This window comes from Eleutherodactylus coqui, chromosome 1 (genome assembly GCF_035609145.1).
Source record: "Eleutherodactylus coqui strain aEleCoq1 chromosome 1, aEleCoq1.hap1, whole genome shotgun sequence".
In the NCBI taxonomy this organism is placed as follows: Eukaryota; Metazoa; Chordata; class Amphibia; order Anura; family Eleutherodactylidae; genus Eleutherodactylus; species Eleutherodactylus coqui.
Genome location: NC_089837.1, coordinates 121,311,911 through 121,337,547, shown reverse-complemented (window position 1 = coordinate 121,337,547; position 25,637 = coordinate 121,311,911). Strand labels below are relative to the sequence as shown.

The window sequence follows — 25,637 nt, the reverse complement described above, 5'->3', positions numbered from 1 at the left end:
CGGTCTTCTTCTTTTCTCAATGGGGCCGCTCGTGCCGGAGAGCGGCTCCGTGTAGCTCCGCCCCGTCACGTGCCGATTCCAGCCAATCAGGAGGCTGGAATCGGCAATGGACCGCACAGAAGCCCTGCGGTCCACCGAGGGAGAAGATCCCGGCGGCCATCTTCACCAGGTAAGTAAGAAGTCACCGGAGCGCGGGGATTCAGGTAAGCGCTGTGCGGATTTTTTTTTAGGTCCCTGCATCGGGTTTGTCTCGCGCCGAACGGGGGGGGGGGGGCTGTTGAAAAAAAAAAAAACCCGTTTCGGCGCGGGGCAACCCCTTTAAACTGACCGCCCGAACAAATGAGCAAACTGTGGCATTGTTTGCTTGGGTGAACGATTATCACCGAGTGGGTAAAGCCAGGAGCTGCAGTGCCACACTAGTGGAAACACTGGTGGTCGGACTCTTACGCAGCAGCCAACCACACAGATCAAAGAGAGGGGAGCCTGGGGAGAGATAGCGGTGTGGCGGCGTAAGGATTTCAACTACATCGCACCCCTCCTTGAGAGCAGCATGGTGGCGTTGATCCTGAGTGTTAGATAACAGTTAGAATCATAGAATGGTAGAGTTGGAAGGGACCCCCAGGGTCATCGGGTCCAACCCCCTGCTCAGTGCAGGATTCACTAAATCATCCCAGACAGATGTGTGTCCAGCCTCTGTGTGAAGGCTGTTCCCCGTGTGCTTCCTAGAAATTATTAAAGTTTCGGTGCCCTAAAACAATAATTTGTGCCTTACTCAAAATAAAAGCTTTCACCTTTGTGCAGCACTAGGTAATAGTGCCACCTTTTTTCCCCAGAAAAAAACATTTATATATACCCAAACCAGATCACATGATAAGCACTGTCTTTCTGTTATTACATAGGCTTATTATTGTTCTCATTAATGAGGTCCCATGTTCTGGATTATCACCCTAATACTGTCTTATGTTTTGGTGACATAATTGTTAGTCAATAAAAGGCCGACGTCATCTGTCCAATTAACGGTTTAGCTTGCTGGCGCTGATTGGCTGAGACAGTCAATGAAGGGCTGTGATTGGGCATCGAGCAAGCGCCGACAACCAATCACAGCACTCTATTGCCGGAGCCGGGGTTCTCAAACCTGGCCTCCGGCAATAGACTTGTGAGTGCAGAGGAAGCCCGGATCAGCGGCAGAGACCGGCGGCCGTGACCCGGACTGCAGCGGCTAGGTGAGTATTACTTTCTTTATTTCTACCTAGCCTAGCTGTGGCTGATTTTCGGGGTATGGCTTCTATTGCAAGCCCTCACCCCAACAATCGGTGAGCGGTTAACGCTGCCAAAAACGCGGCACCAAGTGTTGCCGCGTTTTCAGCAGTGCTAAAACCGCTGCCCATTCATTTCAATGGGCGACGCAGGGCTGAAAACGACCCAAAATAGAACATGCATCGCTGTCAAAGTGCAGCGTTGCAAAGCGCTGCGTTTTCAGCCCTGTGTGAGCAGCCCCATTGAAATGAATGGGAGTGTTGTACAGCGTTTAGCGCTGGGCTGAAAAGGCAGCGCTAAACGCTGTATAAAACGCCCTGTGTGAGGGAGGCCTAAAGGTGGATAAATACACGAATACTAAGAATGAACCCAGACCTAGATAAGATATGAAGCCATGTGTAGGCGACCTTTCCTGATGTTTTATAAATTCATGGAAATAATGATTTGCCCTGAATACATTGCAAAAATATACATAATCTACAAGTCGAGTGAAAGAGATTTTATTGTACATTAAAAAACAAGGTTGAGAAAAAATGCTTTTTGTATAAAACAGCAATAGGATGACAAACTTAAAAATACATAATTGTGACGGGGCTAATCTCCAGTTTTAGCAGGTAAAGTTTACTCATTGGGGCAGATTTACTACTGGAAACGTGACCGTGCCAGAAACTTGTTTTACATGCTTTGCACCACAATTACGATGTGTTTTTGACTCCTATTTCAGCAAGTCTAAAAAGGAGTGTGGCTTCATGAGAAGGTGGGGTGGCCCAAAAACAACAACTAATAGGTGGTGGAAACAGACCAGACTGATAAATGTGGAGCATTTTAAAAGACTGTGTAGTCTAAATTTGCACTGCCTAATGGTCCATTTATACGGGCCGAGATGTTGGGCAAATGATACCCAACATTCGTCGCAGTGATGCTCGCTCCTGTGCCGTTACACAGGAGCGGGTATTGTTGGCATTGTTCCGAGTGCTGCCAGCATGGAGGTGTGGCGGCTGGGAAGCATTCTCTCCCCTGGCCGCCTCCCTTCACTGTAAGCACAAGTGAACGACTGCTGCTTGCACTGTACGGCGCATCAATCAGTTTTGTGCATGCATTTACACGGGATGATTATCATTTAGATTCCTGTTGGAATGTGTGATTCTGAACGAATCGTCCCTTGTAAATGGGCCATTGCTATTATACAGAATTAGTAAATCTGCCCCATTGTGTAAAAGCGTTATACAATTTCAAGTACTCTGTCTATAAATTATTAATGGTTTTCAAGATCTCTGCTTGCAGTCATTCACCAAGAACCTTCAACGTTTATGTACAGTGGATGGAAAGCTGTCTTGGTCATGTGATTGACAGACAGGTATAGAGATTGTCACACCTACTGCAGAGTTAGCGGGGCACATTTATAAGGCCTCATGTCCACTTAAAAAATACAATCCGCGCAGAATCTGCCGCGGATTTCCGCGCGGATTTGCTTTAAATAGTATTTTTTTTGCATGCAGATATCCGCACACATTGCTATTAATGTGATAGCAATGTTGCCGATTCGCACGGAATCCGCGGCAGAATGGAGCATGCTGTGTTTTTTCTGCCGCGCGTGAAAAACGCAATTCTTTTAAAATGCCATCCGCGGGTGCAAAGATCAATTTAATGGACCGCGGATGGCCAATGATTCCCCATGGGCAAAATCCGCTGCGGAATCCGCAATTCCATTTAGCTAGTGGACATGAGGCCTAAAGCTTTTTACAACAGCTTCTGGCATTAAAAAAGTCGCTAATTTTTGCAGCTTTTTGTGCAAAACTTTGCAACTTTTTCGCTTTTTGCAACGGCCTTGTCACTTCTTCAAAATGTAGGTGGGCTTATCAGATGTGGCATGGCCGTCCCGAACTGACAGATTTATGTATAATTTACACAGCAACTGTCAGCCTGTTGTATATTTCTGAGAAGGTGCACGGAGGTGCCTGGATGCGCCTAATACATGAAGAGGTGTGAGCCTTTTCATGTATTAAGTGAACCGTCGGGGGAAATTATACTAAGACTGACGTTGGAAATGGCGGGTTTAGTAAATTTCTCCCAGTGTCTAGAAACAGGCCGGGAATGTGTGTCCATCGCATGACCACGACGGAGGTTCATCTCCTGGGGGCTAAACAAGAAACGTTATTATCGGATGACAACAAACAGTTCCTGGAAAAAAATGAAAAAACATGAAAAACTGATTGGATACCAGAAACATGTTGGAAAACTGCATAACTTTTTCCTTAGGAAATAAATTACTTCTTGCTAAAACCAGAGCCCGTCTCCACATGTAAAAGCTGACCATGCAATAGTGGTGGGATCCTTCAAAAGACACAAATAGACATCACACAAATAGATCAACTGGTTGAGCTGCAGTAGATCATCATTTTATGTGTATGAGCAGCTGAACTAAGAGCTCAAGTTTACATTCACAGATACAGGTCTGAAAAAAGTTGCTATATCGCTTTAAGGTCCTGAAACAAAAATGGCCAAACGGGCTTCTCCGACTACCTTATGCATACTGTGCTGCTTTGATTGGCCAATGTGGCCCACATGAGCATTGCTGGCTGGTCACATCACTGTGTAGTGTCTTAGAGTACTAATGCATCAGGTAGTCAGGGAAGTGGTTCTGCCATCTTTGTTTCTCCAGGACCGGTGGGTTGCTTTAAGGCATCATTCACAGGGGCGTATTTGCGCTCCATATTATGCGCAAATTTTTTTACATGCTTAATGCAGAGATCTGAAACCCCATGGATTGGCAATGGGGTGTATAGACATGCATATTTAAGTGCATGAAAATAAAGCAGCATCTTCTATTTTGGCCCGTATTACGGACCAAAAGAGCCCATTAACCTCAATGGGATTAGGCAAATATGTGTGATACATGCGTATCCACCGTGGATTTATGCATGAAATCAATTGGACGTTCTTATATTTCTTTTGCACATGAAAAACACAATGAATACACTTACATAAGAAATGCAATAAGCAAGGCATACGTCAAGTTTATGGTCTGTGAAATATGCAGCGTTTTCACAGACCGAAAGCGAATACACCCGTGTACATAAGTCGGGGGTTTGGGCAGAATAAGGTTTAACACTAATAAATGTAATATTCTGCACATGGACAGAGGAAATACATGTCACCATTATATGCTAAATAGGAAACCACTGGGTAACACTGACATGGAAAAAGCACTCGGGGATTTTAGTTAACTGTAAGCTCAACTGGAGCAACCAGTGTCAGGCAGCTGCTGCCAAGGCAAATAGGATTATGGAGTACATCAAAAGAGGTCTAGGGGCACATGATGAGAACATTGCTCTTCCTCTGTACAAGTCACTGGTCAGACCACACATATAATATTGTGTATAGTTTTCGGCACCGGTACTCAAAAAAGAAATATCAGAGCTTGAGCGGGTACAAAGGCAGGCAACTAAATAAATGGAATTAGTGGACTACAATACACAGAGAGGATATCAAAATTGGGGTTATTTAGTTTAGGAAATAGATGGCTGAAGGGTGACCTAATAACGATGTATAAATATATCAGGGGACAATACAGAGATCTCTTCCATCATCTATTTGTACCCAGGACTGTGACTAACACCCTCTACATCTAGAGGAAAGAAGGTTTCTACACCAACATAGAAGGGGGTTCTTCACTGTAAGAGCAGTGAGGCTATGGAACTCTCTACCTGAGGATGTGGTGATGACGAATTCAATAAAAGAGTACAAGAGGAGCCTGGTCGTCTTTCTCGGCAATATATTACATGCCGTAATCACTTCAGAAGGGACCGTGATCTGGGGATTATTCTGATTTCCAGATCGGAGTCGGGAAGGAATTTTTTTCTCTTAAATGGGAAAAATTGGCTTCTAACTTGTTTTTTTTGCTTTTCTCTGGCTCAACATTGTGTGTAGGGGGGGGGGGGTGTAATAGGATGAACTGGATGGACATATGTCTTTTTTTTGGTCTTACATACTATGTTATTTACTTCAAAACCGCAAAATAAATTTCACAGCGAAAAAGATTTCTGCCGTGGAATTAAGGAGGTCTTACGCAACAATATCCGCACTAATTGACAAAATCCGCATCTGCACTATGTCCTGTGGAATTTCTCTGTGCATCGATTCTGTGTTCCACATCACTTTACACTGTATTGAATGCTATGAAAATCCACAACATAGTTCATACGGTGTGGATTCTGAAAGCTGCATTCTGGAAAATAAAAACGAGTTGCCATGTCAGTTCTTGGTAAGAAATCCACATTGGGGATTCCCCCTTTAAGAGTATGATTACATAGCATTCCTTTGCTGCAGATCCACGGATTTAGCCTTGTCAATGGGCAACATCTGCATGTGGAATTCCATTGTCACTTCTTGGTGTGGAAAAGCAACAGAATTCCGTGTGCGCATTTTACCCAATGATGGGGATACATCCACGTGCAGATCCACAACAAAAACACACGGGTTTTACTAGGTTTTTCTTTTTTAGAGGTGGAATTCAAGCAGAAAATCTAGCGGTGTGCACATACCCGAACAGTGGCTAAATCTGCATGCCAATCAACAACAAAATGTGCGACAGAACTCTGAAGCTCAGTCTTTGACTTCTGCTGTGGATTAACATGTCAAAGAAAAATCAGATGTGTATCATTGGCCTAATGTGGATTCTGCCGTAAATCCACGGCGCGTGTAAAGGCACCCTAACACAACTCTAGCTGTTAAGCATTAACCTTTGGGTTACTGCAATGAGATTACCATTGTCTGACTTGGTAGCCTACTTAGGACAGGCAGGGGCGTAACTATAGGGGATGCAGTTGCACCCAGGCCCAGGAGCCTTAGAGGGCCCATGAGGCCCATCTTCTCCGTAAGCCCAGTGCTTTAAATAAAGCACTATAATTGGGGGCCCTGGTACAGATTTTGCATTGGGGCTCAAAAGCTTTAAGTTACGCCTCTGGGAACTAGTTACTTTCTGACCAATATTTTAAAAAGGGCAATAAAAAAGGGAACAGAGTGTTCAGAAAGGCAGCATTGTGGAGGAGGTTGGCATTCAAGCTTGGCAGTTACAAGTCCCGAGTGCATTTGGCTTTATTTATCCGGGTAGAACAGGACTATTGAACAGGAAGTCCTCCGAGTGCAGGAGAGCATTGTTACTCATAAATAGTCGAGTTTGCTGAACTCTTTACCTAAAACAGAGCGGGTTTTAGGTTTTGGACGGCGTGTAAACCTGTTCAGTCTTAGTCTTCTGAGTTCTTCCAAGGATAGCTCCTCCTGTGGGGCATCACAGGCTGTAACATAAGAAACAAGTGTTATTGTCAACCACAAATATACACATAATGTTGCCATTTTCAAAATTCAGATAGCATAATGATGAACTACAAAGCAGCTCCTACCGAGTGTACCACAGAATGATGACTATGCAGCCTCCACTGGACTTTGGTTATGGGTTACACATTAATGCACAGGCGTACGATCAGGGGTCACCAGAGTCATTATGGCGACCTGGCCCCTGTGCTTAAGGGGGCCCAGAGCCCGCCCTCCGCTATATACACACATACACATTCAAATTGCACTGTTGGTGGCCGCATGATTAGCAAGGTCCAGCTGACAGCGTGAGCCGGAGATGAGGAGAGAGGATGCCATCTCCCTGCTGCTCCCCTCACACAAAGAAGTGGTCTGGGCCTCGGGGTATGTATTTATCTGCTTGTCTGCCTGTCTATCTCTCATATGTCTGTTTATCTCTCTCTCTCCCATACCTATTTCTCTCATATCTATCTATGGCGTTTCCCCGATAATAAGCCCTACCCTGAAGGCGCTCGATTAACTGATCATAGCTATTCATTGAATGACATCATTGAATGGTTGTAATTGAAGGAGTTTTCTGCAGTGGTCAATCGTTTTGTTAGTAAAGTTCTCTCATAAAGAAACTGATCGCCCTTGTGCAGGGAGCCAAAGTGATCAGCAGTAATCTGCAAGGGAACCAAAGTGATCAGCAGTAATCTGCAAGGGAGCCAAAGTGATCACCAGTAATCTGCAAGGGAACCAAAGTGATCAGCAGTAATCTGCAAGGGAACCAAAGTGATCACCAATAATCTGCAAGGGAACCAAAGTGATCACCAATAATCTGCAAGGGAACCAAAGTGATCACCAGGAATCTGCAGGAGAACCAAAGTGATCACCAGTAATCTGCAAGGGAACCAAAGTGATCACCAGTAATCTGCAGGAGAACCAAAGTGATCACCAGTAATCTGCAAGGGAACCAAAGTGATCACCAGTAATCTGCAAGGGAACCAAAGTGATCACCAGTAATCTGCAGGAGAACCAAAGTAATCACCAGTAATCTGCAGGAGAACCAAAGTGATCACCAGTAATCTGCAGGAGAACCAAAGTGATCACCAGTAGTCTGAAGGAGAACCAAAGTGATCACCAGTAGTCTGCAGGAGAACCAAAGTGATCACCAGTAGTCTGCAGGAGAACCAAAGTGATCACCCGTAATCTGCAAGAGAACCAAAGTGATCACCCGTAATCTGCAAGAGAACCAAAGTGATCACCCGTAATCTGCAAGAGAACCAAAGTGATCACCCGTAATCTGCAAGAGAACCAAAGTGATCACCCGTAATCTGCAAGAGAACCAAAGTGATCACCCGTAATCTGCAAGAGAACCAAAAGTGATCACCAGTAATCTGCAGGAGAACCAAAGTGATCACCAGTAATCTGCAGGAGAACCAAAGTGATCACCAGTAATCTGCAGGAGAACCAAAGTGATCACCAGTAATCTGCAAGAGAACCAAAGTGATCACCAGTAGTCTGCAGGAGAACCAAAGTGATCACCAGTAGTCTGCAGGAGAACCAAAGTGATCACCCGCAATCTGCAAGAGAACCAAAGTGATCACCAGTAATCTGCAGGAGAACCAAAGTGATCACCCGTAATCTGCAGGAGAACCAAAGTGATCACCCGTAATCTGCAGGAGAACCAAAGTGATCACCAGTAATCTGCAGGAGAACCAAAGTGATCACCAGTAGTCTGCAGGAGAACCAAAGTGATCACCAGTAGTCTGCAGGAGAACCAAAGTGATCACCCGCAATCTGCAAGAGAACCAAAGTGATCACCAGTAATCTGCAGGAGAACCAAAGTGATCACCCGTAATCTGCAGGAGAACCAAAGTGATCACCAGTAATCTGCAGGAGAACCAAAGTGATCACCAGTAATCTGCAGGAGAACCAAAGTGATCACCAGTAATCTGCAGGAGAACCAAAGTGATCACCAGTAGTCTGCAGGAGAACCAAAGTGATCACCAGTAGTCTGCAGGAGAACCAAAGTGATCACCCGCAATCTGCAAGAGAACCAAAGTGATCACCAGTAATCTGCAGGAGAACCAAAGTGATCACCAGTAATCTGCAGGAGAACCAAAGTGATCACCAGTAATCTGCAGGAGAACCAAAGTGATCACCAGTAGTCTGCAGGAGAACCAAAGTGATCACCAGTAATCTGCAGGAGAACCAAAGTGATCACCCGCAATCTGCAAGAGAACCAAAGTGATCACCAGTAATCTGCAGGAGAACCAAAGTGATCACCCGTAATCTGCAGGAGAACCAAAGTGATCACCCGTAATCTGCAGGAGAACCAAAGTGATCACCAGTAATCTGCAGGAGAACCAAAGTGATCACCAGTAATCTGCAAGAGAACTAAAGTGATCACCAGTAATCTGCAAGAGAACTAAAGTGATCACCAGTAATCTGCAGGAGAACCAAAGTGATCACCAGTAATCTGCAGGAGAACCAAAGTGATCACAAGTAATCTGCAAGGGAACCAAAGTGATCACTAGTAATCTACCTGTGATCCAATGTAGAATGACGCAGAAAAGTATTTTTGCCGCCATCTTCTGTGCGCAATAACTTAATTTTTTCATCGACATAGTTGTGCGAGGGCTCATTTTTTGTGGGACGTCCTGTAGTTTGCAATGGTAACATAAGGGAATACATAAAACTTTTTGATAGCTCTTTTTTTTGGAGACAGGGTGACCAAAAAAGTGCATTTCTGGTGTTCTTTATACATAGTGCGGGACAAATAATGCGTTTCTTTGATAGATCGGTCTTTTATGGATGTTGCGATACCAAATATTTATTTTTGTTTTAGGCTTTAGATTCTTTTATTGTAAATATGGCAAAAGTTTTTTTTTAAACTTTTCCTAATTTTTTTTTTTTCTAATTAGTAAAACCTTATTGACCTTATTTTTACTTTTTTTTAGTCCCCAGAGGGTACAACAACTAGCGGTGCTTTGAATGCTCCTGCAGTATGATGTAATGCCTTAGCATTACATCATACTGCCATTGGGCAGGCAGTCTATCAAGCCACGCCACGAGCATGACTTGATAGGCATTCTGCCAGGACAACCCCGGGGCCTTTCAGAAGGTCCCCCGGCTGCCATGACACCCGCACAGCTCCCTGCGATCTCATTGCGGGGGGCTGTACAGATTTAAATGCTGCTGTCAGAATTAACAGCAGCATTTAAAGGGTTTACATCTCCAATCAGCCGTGCGGGTTGCCGCGATCAACCGGAACAGTTGCCGCCGACTGTGAGAAACATCCTGTGCCCGTGGTGTATGATAGGAGATCGCCGCGGGATCTCCCTTCATACATACCCTGATGCTGCAGTACGTAAATGTATGTGCTGCAGCATTAAGGGGTTAAGGCCAGGATCACACAGTACAATCTGGTGCAGTTTTGATGCCTTTTTCAGCCAAACCAAGGAGTCCATCCTCACAAGAAGCAAAGTCTAAAAGAAAAACCTTAGGGACCTCTTGCACAGAATGGAATTGTCCGCAGGACGCAGCAGAGATCCGGATTGGGCCAATTAGTGCGGATTTTGTTGCATTTTTAACTGCATAATGCATTCTGCTGAACATCTTGCAGAATATCTTGAGTTTTTTTCCGCAGACTTTAATTGTGGAATTACATCTCCCGTATGTTAGAAATTCACAACAACAATTCTGCAAGATGTCCTTAAAGGAGATGTCTCGAGGAAGCAGTGAATTTTTTTTTTTGCCCAGTCCCCCCCATTAAGCATACATTACTAAGCCCCCCTGTAAATGACATTTCTAGCTGGTTTGTACTTACCGTTCCAGCGTTTCAGCAACTTATAAAAGTTTCCCCAAGATGGCCGCCGGCTCTTTTCCCGTCGCTCGCTGCAGCCCGACGTGCGCGCTCCCGAGACGCTGCCAGCTGTGTCTCTATGACAACACGACGCCCCGCAGCCGCCGACCGGACCCACCGCAGCCGCCGACCAGTCACCCACCGCCAGGCAGCAGGTAACCGGCGCTAGCCCCCGGCTCCCCAGCGCTACGCTCCCGGCTCCCCAGCGCTAGACCCTCAGCCCAGGTGAAGGCCCCGGAGCCCAGCGCTAGGCCCCGGAGCCCAGCGCTAGGTTCCGGAGCCCAGGTGAAGGCCCCGGAGCCCAGCGCTAGGCCCCGGAGCCCAGCGCTAGGCTCCGGGTCCCAGGTGAAGGCCCCGGAGCCCAGCGCTAGGTTCCGGGTCCCAGGTGAAGGCCCCGGAGCCCAGCGCTAGGTTCCGGAGCCCAGGTGAAGGTCCCGGAGCCCAGCGCTAGGCTCCGGAGCCCAGGTGAAGGCCCCGGAGCCCAGCGCCAGGTTCCGGAGCCCAGGTGAAGGCCCCGGAGCCCAGCGCTAGGTTCCGGAGCCCAGGTGAAGGCCCCGGAGCCCAGCGCTAGGTTCCGGAGCCCAGGTGAAGGCCCCGGAGCCCAGCGCTAAGTTCCGGAGCCCAGGTGAAGGCCCCGGAGCCCAGCGCTGGGCTCCGGGGCCTTCACCTGTCAGTGAACATCACCCCCGACCCATCACTTACCTGGGCGGCTTCTCGGGACAGCTGGACACCTGGGCGGCTTCTCAGGACGGCAGCTCCAGTTTCTGCACCTTCCTCTAACAGAGGAAGGTACAGAATGGCCACTCCAGCGCGCTCCCGAGCAGTGACAGCTCGTCTGCGCATGCGCAGAAGAGCTGTAGCGGGGAGCACACTGAAGCGGCTCGTGCTGGAAGGAGAAGACCGGACTGCGCAAGCGCGTCTAAAAAAGCAAGCTGCCAGCGAATTTAGACGGAACCATGGAGACGAGGACGCTAGCAACGGAGCAGGTAAGTGGAATAACTTCTGTATGGCTCATATTTAATGCACGATGTATATTACAAAGTGCATTAATATGGCCATACGGAAGTGTATAACCCCACTTGGTTTCGCGAGACCACCCCTTTAATTCTGCAGAAGGCGGCTTTTCCGCTGTGGAATTTCATCTAGCGGTTTTCAAGTAAAAACGCCCGAATTTAAACAGGTGCAGAACTCCAGCCCCATAGGGATATGTAGCATATCTAGCTCAGTCTATCTGCTTGATATGCATATGAGAGATCTCAGATACCCTCGGCACTAGATCTACTATTGGCTAAATGATGAACGGGTGGGCAGACATCTGCAGCCGAGTGCCACCGAGTCAGCAGTTTTCAGGCCGTTTATCTAGAAACTCCTGTTAAGTACTTGGATTTAGCTTAATGCAGGTCAGCCAGAGGAAGCACTTTATTAATGAGCCACTTAGACTAAAGTAGCATAACAGCTTTAAGTAAACTGTAATTAGCCGGTATTACAGCCCAGAGGCCAGCAGGTGGCACCAGAGTTGCTTGCAGTTAGCACGGGCACCAGAACTAGGACAAATGCCAGTCAGCAAAGCTTTCCACATAGTAAGCAGAATTAGGCTTATTTTGAAACAGATGGGCTCTACAGAAGCTGCTGCACTGAATGTTATGGAGTTGTTTATTGTCTGGCTGGTTTCAGAATCAGGGATTACACTGCAACATCCAGCAGTTTCTCTGTCACATCAGGGTTCAGTGAGTGAAAGCTCTCGGGATACCCGCACACTCATTGCTTCAATTAACCCTTTGTGGTTTCAATTTACATTCCTAAAAAAAAAAATCGCACTTGTATAAAAAAGCACAAGCAAATGTACAGCAAATACCACATTATGCTCACATACCTACAATACACGGCTGTGCCTCATAAACTAGAAGGAGTATCGCTTCTACTTATGGAGAGCACCTATTAGGGGGGCGGAAACCTAAAAGGCCATGCATGCTCCTCTGGGAAATGTGCTATGCAAATGAGAGATGGTATAAGGCCCCAATAGAAAGCAGATTTCCTACAAGTCAATGTCCCATCTTTTAATAGGCCTTGTAACATGAACAGGAATAGAAAAGTCAAAGCAGTGTCTCCAGAATGAAAAGATTCCTCTCCTGACCCACGTTAGAGGCCTCCCACCCCGTCAGCCGAATGTACAATGACGAGGGTCAAAAACACCGAAACAGCCTGGCTGTACATGGATATCTCTTCCTTCTGGAGAAGTATACAGGGTCTGCACAGGCTTATTAACAATAATTAACACCAAAATTGCCCAAAGGGAAAGAAACAGTCTGGTTGAAGACCCTCAGTAAAATCTAACTAAATTCAAATACTAAGAAGCATTGAATGAAAACTACAACCCCCTGCCTAGCAAATCTGGGAGCGCTGAGCCACCTATAATATATATTATTCACTGCTGCTGCAATATGCTGTAGACTGGGCTTTATAGAGTCCTCCTACATAGCTAGTAGATACATAAGATATCAAGCAGGTCCCTGCTGCGGACTAATGCCTAAGGCCGGCTGCAGAAGGGCTGATTTGCATTGCCAAGTGGGCGTCCGCCTCTGGATTCCGCAGTAAATACTGCCCATAGCATGTTATGGCAAAATGCGATTTCCTATACATGAGCAGAAATAGATTGCAATTTTCCGCTTGCGGAAGAGAAATTGCAGCATGTTGCGATTCTGTGCGGCTACCGTGCAGATGGCTTCCACTGAAGTCAATGGAAACCGCCCACCCCGCAACCCTTCCGCAATCGAGTAAAGGGCATGGGATCGGCCGGCACATCCGCAGCACAGATTATAAAGACTGTGGACAACTACGCGGGGGTCGCCGGCCGGACACAGGGTTGGATCCTTCATGCGGAATCTGACCTGGCTGTGAGCAGGCGGCCTTAATAACATTGCCAGGTCTGCGTGTTTGAGCCAAAAGAAACATAGAACCCACCCCCAATGTGTTTCGCCAACGTAATGGCGTCCTCAGGGGTTACTAGGGGTACACCCACCTAATTGATTCTCCCATTTGACTGACCAATGGGACACACTGCATGTTGAGTGGCCAATGGAGAAAAAGCAAACTATGTAGGACAGGTCCTTAACATAATTGTACAGAGTACCTCCCTTAAACATGGCCAACCCCAATGTGTGATGATGTAATCAGCCCAGTGAATGGCAGATCAGCCTTTCTGAACATGCTCAGTGTGTCCCTTCTAGGGCTTTCAGATTTTTTCCCCTCATTTTGTGGTGCTTGCTCAGAACATAAAAGCTCATACTTAGGCTGATTTGCTCAGGGCTACAATTCAGGAAGATACTATGATATAGATCAGGGGTGTCAAACTCATTTTCACCGAGGGCCACATCAGGCTTATGGTGACCTTCAAAAGGCCAATTGTAAGGCAGCCTGCAGACGGCCGGGTCAGATCCCGCTGCGAGAATTCTCGCAGCGGGACCTGACCCGAGCCCCTGCAGGGACCAGCACGGCACTCACCTGCTACCGCGGCTCCGGGACTCGCAGGCATGCCGCGATTTGTTTTCCGCGAGGACAAATCGCAGCCGTCTGCATAGGATTACGTTTTCTAAGGCAATCCTATGGCAGCTTCCACGGGCGGAAATTCTGAGGGAAATCCCGCCGCGGAATTTCCGCTCGTGTGCAGGGGGCCTAAGACAGTAGAGTAAGGGCTTGTTCACACCAGCGTATTTGCGTACATAATATGCAGTGAATAGAAGCCATTGATTTCAATGAGTTCATTCACATGATGTATATTTTCACAGAGCATGAACTATTTTGTTGTGTACCACGCACCGCAATAGGCCATGGAAGTGAATGGGCCGCGCAAATACGTGGTGAATGCCCAGGAAACCTATGTATTCACTGCATATTTGTGCACTATTTCAGTGGGCCCATCTGCATTCCTTTTTGCGTACACAAATATACAGGCATAAGCGATTTTTGATTGCGCAAATACACAGCGTATTTGTGCGACCGAAATACAATTACACCTGTGTGAACGAGCCCTAATAGTGACCCTGATAGTGGCCCCAGTAAAACAAGCAACTCCCAAAGTGGCCCAATTAGTAATATTAACCCCCTCAGTAGTAATACTCAGCCCCCCCTTAGTAATAAGCCCCTCTCAGTAATAGTAATAATAAGCCCCCCCCATCCTCAGTAATAATAAGCCCCAACCCATATACTTACCTCCTCCTTGCTGTCAGCGACGCTCTCCCTCTGCTTGAGCTGAGCCCGGATGCACACTGACATCAGTGTGTGCGCCCGGTACGCTTCCTTCCAAGTCCTCTCCTCCGGAACTGATGAGCAGGGGACTCAGGGGAGGTGGATCCCAGCTGCACACTGATAACAGTGTGCGCTGGAATCAGTGGTAACAGCACGATTACCAGCGGGGAGCTGCGGCACCCCAGCTGGTAATCGCTGAAGTGGTAACGGGCATTGGCATGCCGAGGGCCACATAACATGAGGCAGCGGGCCGGATTCGGCCCGCGGGCCCTGTGTTTGACACGTGATATAGAGCATGTCCAGTCTGCAAAGTCCACACTTCAAAAAATAAACAAACAAACAACAACTTTCTTCTGCCTCAGTGCTGTGAAAAGGGATTGTACAATGCTCCCCAATTAAGGAGTGCCATGGGTCACTGATTAGATATTCAAGGCAATGAATCCATAGAGGACGTTCTATTATGTTAAAGGGGGAGAGGCATGTGACACTAAGGGCTCATTCCCACAAGCGTGATTTCACAGGTTGTTATGCGGTGAATGAAGTCAGTGAAAGTACATATATTTTCATTGATACATTCACACATACAAAAGAACGCAGCATGGTCTATTTCACCACCTATTACGCGCGTACCTCCATATTGTTCTCTATAGGCTACAGATGTGAGCAGAGCCTTACAGTTAGGTAATATGAGCACAGAATGTTGGCAGTGATTTTTACATTTCTTGTAGCGATTGTCATAATAATAATATATTATGGAAGTGCTATTTGTATTATTACTTAAGCCCTTGGAGAATCAACACAAATACATTGAGCGACCATATCCTGTTTAATGGGCTTTAATGTTCTATAGTCAAAAGTCACGCTGGCGACACACGGTTATTGGGTTCCTTCTCTGGATACATTCAATATTTTCATGAGCAGGAAAGGAAGCTGGTGTTACCTACAATGCAGTGCCAACAGAGTTTGGCAAAGGCTTTGCTGATCTGGCAGAATTCTGCAGATGTGCTACAATTAGTATTCAGAGGTCAATATTCTGCGGGTGCATATGGCTGTTATATCCGCGTGTCGTGAAGCGTTACTACAGAATATGCTTCGTTTCCTTATAGGAGAATATCTTGTTTGTGTTTTGGCACACGATCCATAAATTATATTCATACATTCCAAGCTGTGCCTCTTGACACACTGATAAAGCTACCCATCTGGGACCTTGGCAAATCACCCAGACAGATTGACTTTTAAATCGAGTGGCCGATAAGCAACAGGGTAGACTGCTTAGATATTGCCCCCTTTCTATAAACAGAATTTTCGGACAATCCTTTTACATTCAAGGACCAAAAAGTTAGCCTCATTACTACTAGTTACATACAACCAGGTGATCCCATAGACACGTAGCTTCCTAATAGTCACTGACATTTTCTGGAGGGCTTTTCCAATTTTACTTTTTTATTGCAGATTTATAATTTATGGCTCATGTAAATATATTTGGCACAGAACTCAGTCGCCGCCTTAACTGCATTTTTAACTCTTTATTCACATAACTAATTTTAGGAACCAGTAAATCACTTACCTTTTTGTGTCGCAGCGGTCATAATTTTTTTTAATTTTTTTGGTCAATGTAGGTGTAGGACTTGTATTTTGCAGGACAAGTTCTAGTTTTTTTTTTGGAACCAAATTTCAGGTACATACAATGTATTGAACAAAGTATAAATTTTTTTGCTAGAGAACAATGGAAAAAAAAAGTTGCAATTTCAGCATTGTTTTTGGGGATTTATTTTTAATGAGCTCACTATGTGGTATAAATGTTAGGTTACCGCACTGCGGTTCCGCAGCAAATACCATCCATAGCATGCTGTGGAAAATCGATTCTTCATGCCCATGAGCGGAAACCACTTCCGCTCACAGAGGAAAAATCACAGCATGCTCCATTTTTGCGCAGATTCTGCATGCACGGCTTCCATTGAAGTCAATGGAAGCCGTCCCACCCGCGGCCCATTCACAATTAACATTGCTGACAGGTTGCGGATTCTGTGTCATCATCTAAAGTAAACATTTGGAAAAAAATGTCTGTACTTCGCATGTCCGACGACGGCTCGCCGCAACGATCCGCAATACAGAAAAATAAGAGAAAATGCAGGTACGCAGGGCTGCCGGCCACAGTCAGAGCCGGAATCCACTGCGGGAACCCGCATGCAAAATCCAGCTCTGCCATGTGCAGGCGGCCCAGAGGTTTTCTTATGTTTTACTACTTTTGCACAATATAAACACTTTTTTCTGTTTACACAAATAGACTTTTTCTGCGGCACTGAGTTCCAGGACCGCAGCATTCTTACTTTTCTGTTTACAGATCTGTATTGAAGGCTTGTTTCTTTGCAGAATGACTTGTAGTTTTTATTGGTATCATTTTAAAGGAGATGTCCCGCGCCGAAACGGGTTTTTTTTTTTTTAACCCCCCCCCCGTTCGGCGCGAGACAACCCCGATGCAGGGGTTAAAAAAACCACCCGCACAGCGCTTACCTGAATCCCGGCGGTCCGGCGTCTTCATACTCACCTGCTGAAGATGGCCGCCGGGATCCTCTACCTTCGTGGACCGCAGCTCTTCTGTGCGGTCCACTGCCGATTCCAGCCTCCTGATTGGCTGGAATCGGCACGTGACGGGGCGGAGCTACACGGAGCCGCTCTCTGGCACGAGCGGCTCCATAGAAGACTGCTGAAGACCCGGACTGCGCAAGCGCGGCTAATTTGGCCATCGGAGGCCAAAAATTAGTCGGCTCCATGGAGACGAGGACGCTAGCAACGGAGCAGGTAAGTATAAAACTTTTTATAACTTCTGTATGGCTCATAATTAATGCACAATGTACATTACAAAGTGCATTATTATGGCCATGCAGAAGTGTATAGACCCACTTGCTGCCTCGGGACAACCCCTTTAATGTACATGTGACTTTTTGATTACTTTTTATTCCCGTTTTGGGGAAGCAAGATGAACAGAAAACAGCTATTTTGGCATTTTTGTTTATAGAATGTACAATGCTAAACAAACACTGTAATATGTTATAGTACGAGATGTTATGGATGCTGTACAGTTTTTTTGTTTTTCCAGCATTTATCCCCTTCCCCCTATAGGACATACAGTTCCGTCCTGCAGCGACGGGGTATGTATGAAGAGAGATCGCGGGGCGACCTCTCTTTATACAGTGCGGGCGCCGGATGTTTATTACAGCGAACACCCGCGGGCAATAGCTGCAATCAGCTGCACGGCTGATCGGCGCTATTAACCTTTTAAATGCCCTGAACGATAAGGGAAGTAATCGTACTGACCCATAGAATAAAGTTATCATGTCATTTTTGTTGCAGTTTGTGCGCCGTAGAAACAAGATGCACTGAAAGATGGCGGAATGCAGTTTTTTTTTCATTTTACTCCACTTAGACATTTTTCAGTACATTATATGGTACATTAAATAGCACCATTGAAAAATACAACTCGTCCTGCAAAAAACAAGCCCTCATACAGCGACGTTGATGGATAAATAAAGGAGTTACTATTTTTTAAAAGGGGGAGGAAAAAAACGAAAATGAAAAAAATCCGCAAGTGATTAACTGAAGTGGTCACATGGTCCGTTGTTGGGATATCATCATTGCTGGAGCAAGAAATGGAAAATAGTATCAACAGCAGATCGTCAGAGTCTACCCCATAGGATTCTCTCTGATCAGGTGTTCACCAGGGTCGTGCACTTGTTTACTTCCTGCAGAAGTCAGCTCAGTAAACAACTCCATTCCTACTGCAGTGGTGAGACTTGGTATTGCATGCCAAAATGAACAAGAAGTTTGCTTGTAATACCAAACCTGGCCACTGCACAGAGAACACGGCTATCTGCTTCCTGCAGAGATTCACCTAACCTGCGAAAGTGCTGATCAGCAGTTTCCTGGCAGTAAACTCCTGCTGATCTACTATGGGTGGCCTATTGTAAGGAAAGACTATCAGTACTTTACAATTGGACAACCCTTGAAACAGGAAATACAACTATTTAACAAACAAAACAAATCAGAAGACCAGAGAAGTCCTCATTAATCTGCAGCCTATCTGTGCTACCAGAACCTGTAATTATCCTGTAATGGTTCTTTTCTTCCTTTTCAGCATCCAAATATCAGTGCTTCCCATAGTCTGTGTGTTTTGAGTGGATAATCACTCTTATTTTCCCTGAAATCACTCTGTATTCATTACAAACCCCGCTCTAATGCCGAGTATGGCTACCAATAAAAAGCAGATTCAGGTTTAATACTATAAAATCCGATAAGTGGGAGACTACACTGTAACGAAAACAAGAGGAGGACAGCAGCACAGTTATGCAAACAGCACACTAATAAATGGCAGGTTTGATATTTCCAGGAATTACAATATTTCTCCTGGGTGTTAATGAAGGTAAAAAGAGATTCATTTAATGCGGCCCCCAAACATTTTGCGACTTGGATGTGGAGAAATGTTGTTATTGGAATTAAGACAAAACATGCATTCATAGACGCGGCTTTTATTTTCTTAAGTTATAAGAGTGGCCAAAATTCAGTGTAAGAAAAAAAAACATATTAGTCAGTGTGGCATGGTCAGCGGCTGTGAAAATGCATGCTATCATTTGGGAGAGCATTAAATCATGGAGGAGCCCCGGCCAATAACAACAATGTTTCAGCACAGCGCGATTCGGATTTTGTCCTAATATAAATTTACTAAGAGTTTATTTTAGTAGTTGTGAGAAAACGTGTTGTGTGATAATTACTGGCGTGCTATATAAACGACCTCTATATAGTATTGTTCACAGCTGTTGACAAACAAACAATGGCAAATAGATACATACGATCAGCAACTATATAAGTTAATGAAATAATATTCCCACTCGGCCTTTAATGGACACATTCTGATATCGGAGCGCTGGAAAAAAGGTCCTGTGGACCTACATAAATGAAATGTATCAGCACTAGAGATGAGCGAGCATTGCCCTTAGCGAGTACCTGCCCACTCGGAAGAAAAGATTCGGGTGCCGGTGCGGGGGAGCGGTGAGTTGCGGGAGTGAGCAGGGGGGGAGGGGAGAGAGGGGGAGAGAGAGAATCTCCCCTCTGTTCCCCCTTGCTCTCCCCCGCCGCTCCCCGCCCGCCACCGACAGCCGAACCTTTTCTTCCGAGCGGGAAGGTACTCGCTAAGGACAATGCTCGCTCGAGTAATTGTCCTTACAGAGTATGCTCGCTCATCTCTAATCAGCACCTTGAAGACACGGCCATTCTTTGCTTATTTTGTCACTTTTTTGCCAATATGTTCCAAGAGCTGTAACTTTTTCATTTTTCTATCGACAGCCGTATGAAGGCTTGTATTTCGTGGGACGAGTGGTATTTTTTTTCAATGGTATTATTTAAATGGACCATATAAATTCATTAAAAAAATTGTAAAATATTCTAAACCAGCCATGTGGACAAGATTTGTCACAGTCCGTCGCGGCAAAGCCAGCATTAGCCAACGCTGTGGCGCGGATTCCCGGGACGCAGCATGTCAATTTTTTTTTTCGTTGCAGCCTCACTCCTTTCTATGGGAAGAGCCAGCCGCAAAAGAAAATGATGCAACGAAGCCACTCCAAAAGCCATGGCTAAAACCCCGCGGGCTTTAAAGCTGCACTTATCCCACGGAAATCTCGCATTTTTTTTGCTGCGGCAAAACCGCCAGATTTCCACGGTGAAACCGTGCTGTGGGAACCCAGCATTAAGGTTAAAATACCATCCGCAGCTATTTAATTAACTGCGGATGGTCAATGCATTCCTATGGGATGTGGATTTGCGTTTTTTTCTCGCGCGTGGATTTGCTAAATATAATGACATCTTAAACTTTTAATATTTTTTTTGCAATACTTTGCAAAATAAAATTTTTGATTAAAAACTTATTTTTACTTTTTTTTTATTTATCCCAGTAGGGGACTTCAACTTACAATCATTTGATGGCACAACACAAAACAACACAAAGTAATACTGTACTGTTGAGGTAAACCATAGGCTTGATAGGTTAAAATCTATGGTTGACCCAGAGCCTTCATATACCCAAACTGCCATGGCAACCTATGAGAAACCTGCAATACTCCACCAATTCGGCAGTGGAATCCGTGCGTACAAGTGGACATTGGGCCTTTGTACAGCATTTATACAGTAACTTTATATGAAGAGCCATCATTAGCGTACATTGTGATGTGGTCAGATACATAGGCATCCTTCTGCGTCTGATGCTTGCCAAGTTACAAGCCCGTGCCTCTAATCCTGGAACACATTGACTATTTGACATGTATTTTCCCAACTAATTTAACCCCTTAGTGACCAGGCCAAATTTTGCAAATCTGACACGTGTCAATTTAGCATGGAAAAAGACCAGAAAGGTTTTGCATATCCAAGCGATTCTGACATTGTTTTTTCGCTACATGTTGTACTTCATTTAGGTGGGAAAAAAACAGACCGATAGAATTTGTGTTTATTTATTAAAAGCGCCAAAATTGGGAAAATTTTGAAAAAATCGTCATTTTTTCACATTTCCAACTGCAATATCTCAAATATGTGCAAACATAATATAGATATTTTTGCTAAGATTTATATTTCCATCCGTTTACTTTATTTTGGGCGCACATTGGAAAAACTTTCGTTTTTTTTAACCATTTAGGAGACGTACAAATTTAACATTACTTTTCAGCATTTTGAGGAACACTTTTGTTTTCCTACACCAATCCAAGATTGGAAAGGCTCATAGGAGTCAAAATGATAGATACCCCCACAAGTGACCCCATTTTAAAAACTACACCCTTTAACGTATTCACTGAGGGGTGTCATGAGTATTTTAACCCCACAGTTTTTTTCAGGAGTCAATGCGATTTAGAAGAGAAAAACAAAAATGTCATATTTTTGCAAATATGTCATTTTAAAGACAGGACTTTTTTCTATAGTACACATGAAAATTAGGATTTGCATCCCAGAATGGATACCCCTGTTTGTCCCGTGCTCAGAAACATACCCAATGTGGCCCTAATCTTACATTTGGATGCACAATTGGGCCCAAAATAAAAGGAGCAATTGGTGGCTTTCGGAACAGAAATTTTGCTTGAAGGAGATTTAGGCCCCATTGCCCACTTGTAGACCCATTGAGTGACCAAAACTATGGAGAACGCCCACAAGTGACCCCATTTTGAAAAGTAGACCCCTTAACGAATTGATCTAGGGGTACGATGACTTTTTTGACTTCACAGTTTTTGAATGAATCTAAGCCAAGCCGAAGGAAAAAAATTACGATTTTCATTTTTTTGGTAATTCTGTCATTTTAAAAGCAGTTTTTTTGTACAGCACATATATGAATGAAGACTTGCACCCCAAAATGGATACCCCTGTTTCTCCCGTGCTCAGAAACATACCCATTGTGGCCCTAGTATTACGTCTATATGCACAATGGGGCCCAAAATGAAAGGAGCAACCGGTGGCTTTCGGAACAGAAATTTAGCTTGAAGGAGATTTAGTCCCCAATGCCCACTTGTAGAGCCATTGAGTGACCAAAACGATGGAGAACCTCCACAAGTGACCCCATTTTGAAAAGTAGACCCCCTAACGAATTTATCTAGGGGTATGATGACTTTTTTGACTTCACAGTTTTTGAATGAATCTAAGCCAAGCAGAAGGAAAAAATTATGATTTTCATTTTTTTGGCAATTGTGTCAATTTCAAAACTGTTTTTTTTGGACAATGTACATAAGAATGAAGATGTTCACCCCAAAATGGATACCCCTGTTTGTCCCGTGTTCAGAAACATACCCATTGTGGCCCTAATCTACTTACAGGACACATGGCTAGGCCCATAATGGAGGGAATGCCCGCTGGATTTCAGGGCAGAACTGAATAAATTCCAGGCCCCATTGCCCACTTATACGGAAAAAAATTTGACTTCCTAAAAATAATCCCCCCCCCCCCGCCATCCCCATTTTTTTGGCATTCCCTAAATATTAGATAAAGGTAATAATATAAACTGCGTTTTATGTCCGAAGACAGAGGTAATTACGGAGGCTGGTTGGGTTGGGCACATGGGGCAAGAAAACCGGGTATCCCCCCCCCCTCCTCTCATGTATTTTGGGGGGTATTTCGTAACCTCAGCGGCGGGGATGGGGTGTAGAAAGTGGCGCTGTGAGGCTTTGTAATCTTGATGCGGTGCAGCGGTCTCACAGAGAAGGCGCTCAACAAGCTGCTCCTGGAACTGCAGGAAGACGAACGTTCCCGGGGCTTCTTGTAAATTACGTATTACAGGTAGCGGTCTGAATAACGCCGGGCTCACGCAGCCGTAGGCGGAATCCGCTTGCGGAGGCCTGCAGCGGATTCCAGCTGTGAGCCCGGCTGTGACCCTGCGTACGGTTGCGTAATGTACTGCGCATAACTGCCTACTCACACAGGCGGTTTTTTGTTTGCATTTCCCGTGCCGTCGCTTAGAGATGACCCGGGTACCCGCAGCCCGTACACAATGTGTTTGCATATGGGGTGCGAGTATATCCACGGTCATAGAGCACAATGGGCTCTAGGTCGCAGATATTCGTGGTAAAATATAGCATGCTGTGTTCTGTTTCTGCGAGTGGATTACGTAATTCCGACCCGCTAATTGGGGGGAATTGTGTAATCCAATGCATGCGATTGATCCGTGGATTACCGCTGATCAAGCGCATGCAGAACCTGTAATTCCTCTCCGGTCACGCGTGACCGGCCTAATGTTAGATCGCTACTTTATCACGTGACCGGGGACCGCTCAGCGAGGCCGCCGGTCACTGCTCCAAGCACTCAGCGACCATTGGTCGCTGGGAGCAAGGAGATTTAAAATTTCCTGGGCTCCCCGGCTCCTGCGAATGTGTCCGGCATTTTGCCGGCGGGCACATACCCAGTAGCTGGCAGGATCCATGGAGGATAATCGCATCTGGATTCAAATGCGGAAGCCTCCGAGAAGATGTTTCATCTCCCCCCACCGATCGCATCGGTGAGGGGAGATGAAACTGCCACTTTTTAAAGAACTTTTACGTGATCGCCATTATGCATTGGATAACGGCAATCACGTGACCAGTAACCGCATACCGCAGCTCCCCGTGCTGCCTCCAGGCTCTTGGCTACCTTTTGTAGCCAGCAGCAGGGAGATTTTATATTTCTTGGGCAATATTTCACTTTTGCGCATGCGTCCGCCATCATGCTGACGGGCGCATGCGCCGAAGCTGGGGTAAGATCCGCAGATCAACATCCCACCAGGGAACAAATCCGGGACCTTATGTACGTAATTTCATGCCCCCTTACGGATACGATCCATAAGGGGAGATGAAACTTTAAGTTTTTAAACTTTTTTTACTTTTAACTTTTTTTTTTTTTTTTTTTTTTTTTACTTTTTAACTTTATATGATCACCGTTATCTGATGGATAACGGTGATCATATGACTGGAAACCGCATACAGCTGTCCCCAGTCATATCTCCCTGCACTCGGCTATCTGTGACAGCCGGGTGCAGGGAGATTTTGAATTTGCCGGGCTCGCCGGCTTCTGCGCATGCGTGCCGCATCGGCACATCGCAGAAGCCAGCGGGGGGTCCCGACACCGGCCGGAGGACATCGGCAGACCTGAGGTGAGTATTTTCACCTCCCCTCATGGATCCGATCCATGAGGGGAGGTGAAACTTTTCTTTTTTTACACTTTTTTTCACTTTTCCGCGATCGTCGTTATCCATTGTATAACGGCGATCGCGGTACCGGGGACCGCTCACCACAGTCCCCGCTGACATCTCCTGCCTCCCGGCTACCTACAGGAGCCGGGAGCCAGGAGATTTTAAATCTCCCGCGCCGCCGGGCCTTCTGCGCATGCGGCTGACGTAATGCCGCCTGGCGCGCATGCGCAGAAGGACGGCTACGGCGCCTGAAGCATCGGGTGAGTAATCGGTGAGTAATTTCAGCTGCTCCGATGGATCCGATCCATCAGAGCAGCTGAATCTTTAACTTTTATTGCACTTTTATTTACTTTTTTGCGATCGGCGCTATCCATTGCATAGCGCCGATCGCAATGCCGGGGGGGGCTCCGAACAGCCCGGGATGACAGCTCCATGCTGTCAGCAACCTGCGGACACCGACAGCATGGAGCTGTCACGTCCACAGCCCGAGGGGCATTAGTCTCTGCAGGACACATGTTTTTACGTCCTCAGAGAATAAAGCCCACTTCGGGAGGATGTAAAAACACTATGGGCTGGTCGTTAAGGGGTTAAATCATGAAGTCATAAAATCCATACCTGGGTTATTAAGACTCATCCTTATGGCTTGTTGCAGCTGTTCTTCTTCACTAAGCTCTCCAGTGTTCATATCATCGGTCCCTGGTGCACCATTTCCTTGGGACTGGTACTCGTCATGTCTGGCATGGCCTATTTGAACAATGTTAATCGTTTAGCTTTAATACTTTTTGCATTACTTTAGAGCATGCTGTAGTGTTCATCAATTGAATAGCAAACACAGAACACTTATGCTAAACGCCCAGTTATAGATATAGAATAAAAGAACCAGTCACATATAAGATTAAAGGGGGGGGGGGGGGGAGGGGGAGAGAGAGAATCTCCCCTCTGTTCCCCCTTGCTCTCCCCCGCCGCTCCCCGCCCTCGCGCCGGCATCCGAACCTTTTCTTCCGAGCGGGCAGGTACTCGCTAAGGACAATGCTCGCTCGAATAATTGTCCTTACAGAGTATGCTCACTCATCTCTAATCAGCACCTTGAAGACACGGCCATTCTTTGCTTATTTTGTCACTTTTTTGCCAATATGTTCCAAGAGCTGTAACTTTTTCATTTTTCTATCGACAGCCGTATGAAGGCTTGTATTTCGTGGGACGAGTGGTATTTTTTTTCAATGGTATTATTTAAATGGACCATATAAATTCATTAAAAAAATTGTAAAATATTCTTAAGTGGTGTGA

At 45.7% G+C, this 25,637-nt stretch overlaps 1 protein-coding gene across 2 annotated transcripts in view; it reads right to left on the bottom strand.

Moving 5' to 3' along the window:
* Positions 1 to 1,741: 1,741 nt before the first annotated feature.
* RHBDD1 (rhomboid domain containing 1) overlaps positions 1,742 to 25,637 on the bottom strand; it is a 95,653-nt gene continuing 71,757 nt past the window's right edge. For both annotated transcript variants that reach the window (XM_066599617.1, XM_066599624.1), the window contains exons 7-8: positions 24,966 to 25,094; positions 1,742 to 6,554 (exon numbers count right to left, since the gene is read on the bottom strand). In XM_066599617.1, coding sequence (XP_066455714.1) covers positions 6,421 to 6,554; positions 24,966 to 25,094 — 263 coding nt within the window. In that variant the 3' untranslated portion in view covers positions 1,742 to 6,420. The remainder of the gene's footprint in view (positions 6,555 to 24,965; positions 25,095 to 25,637) is intronic.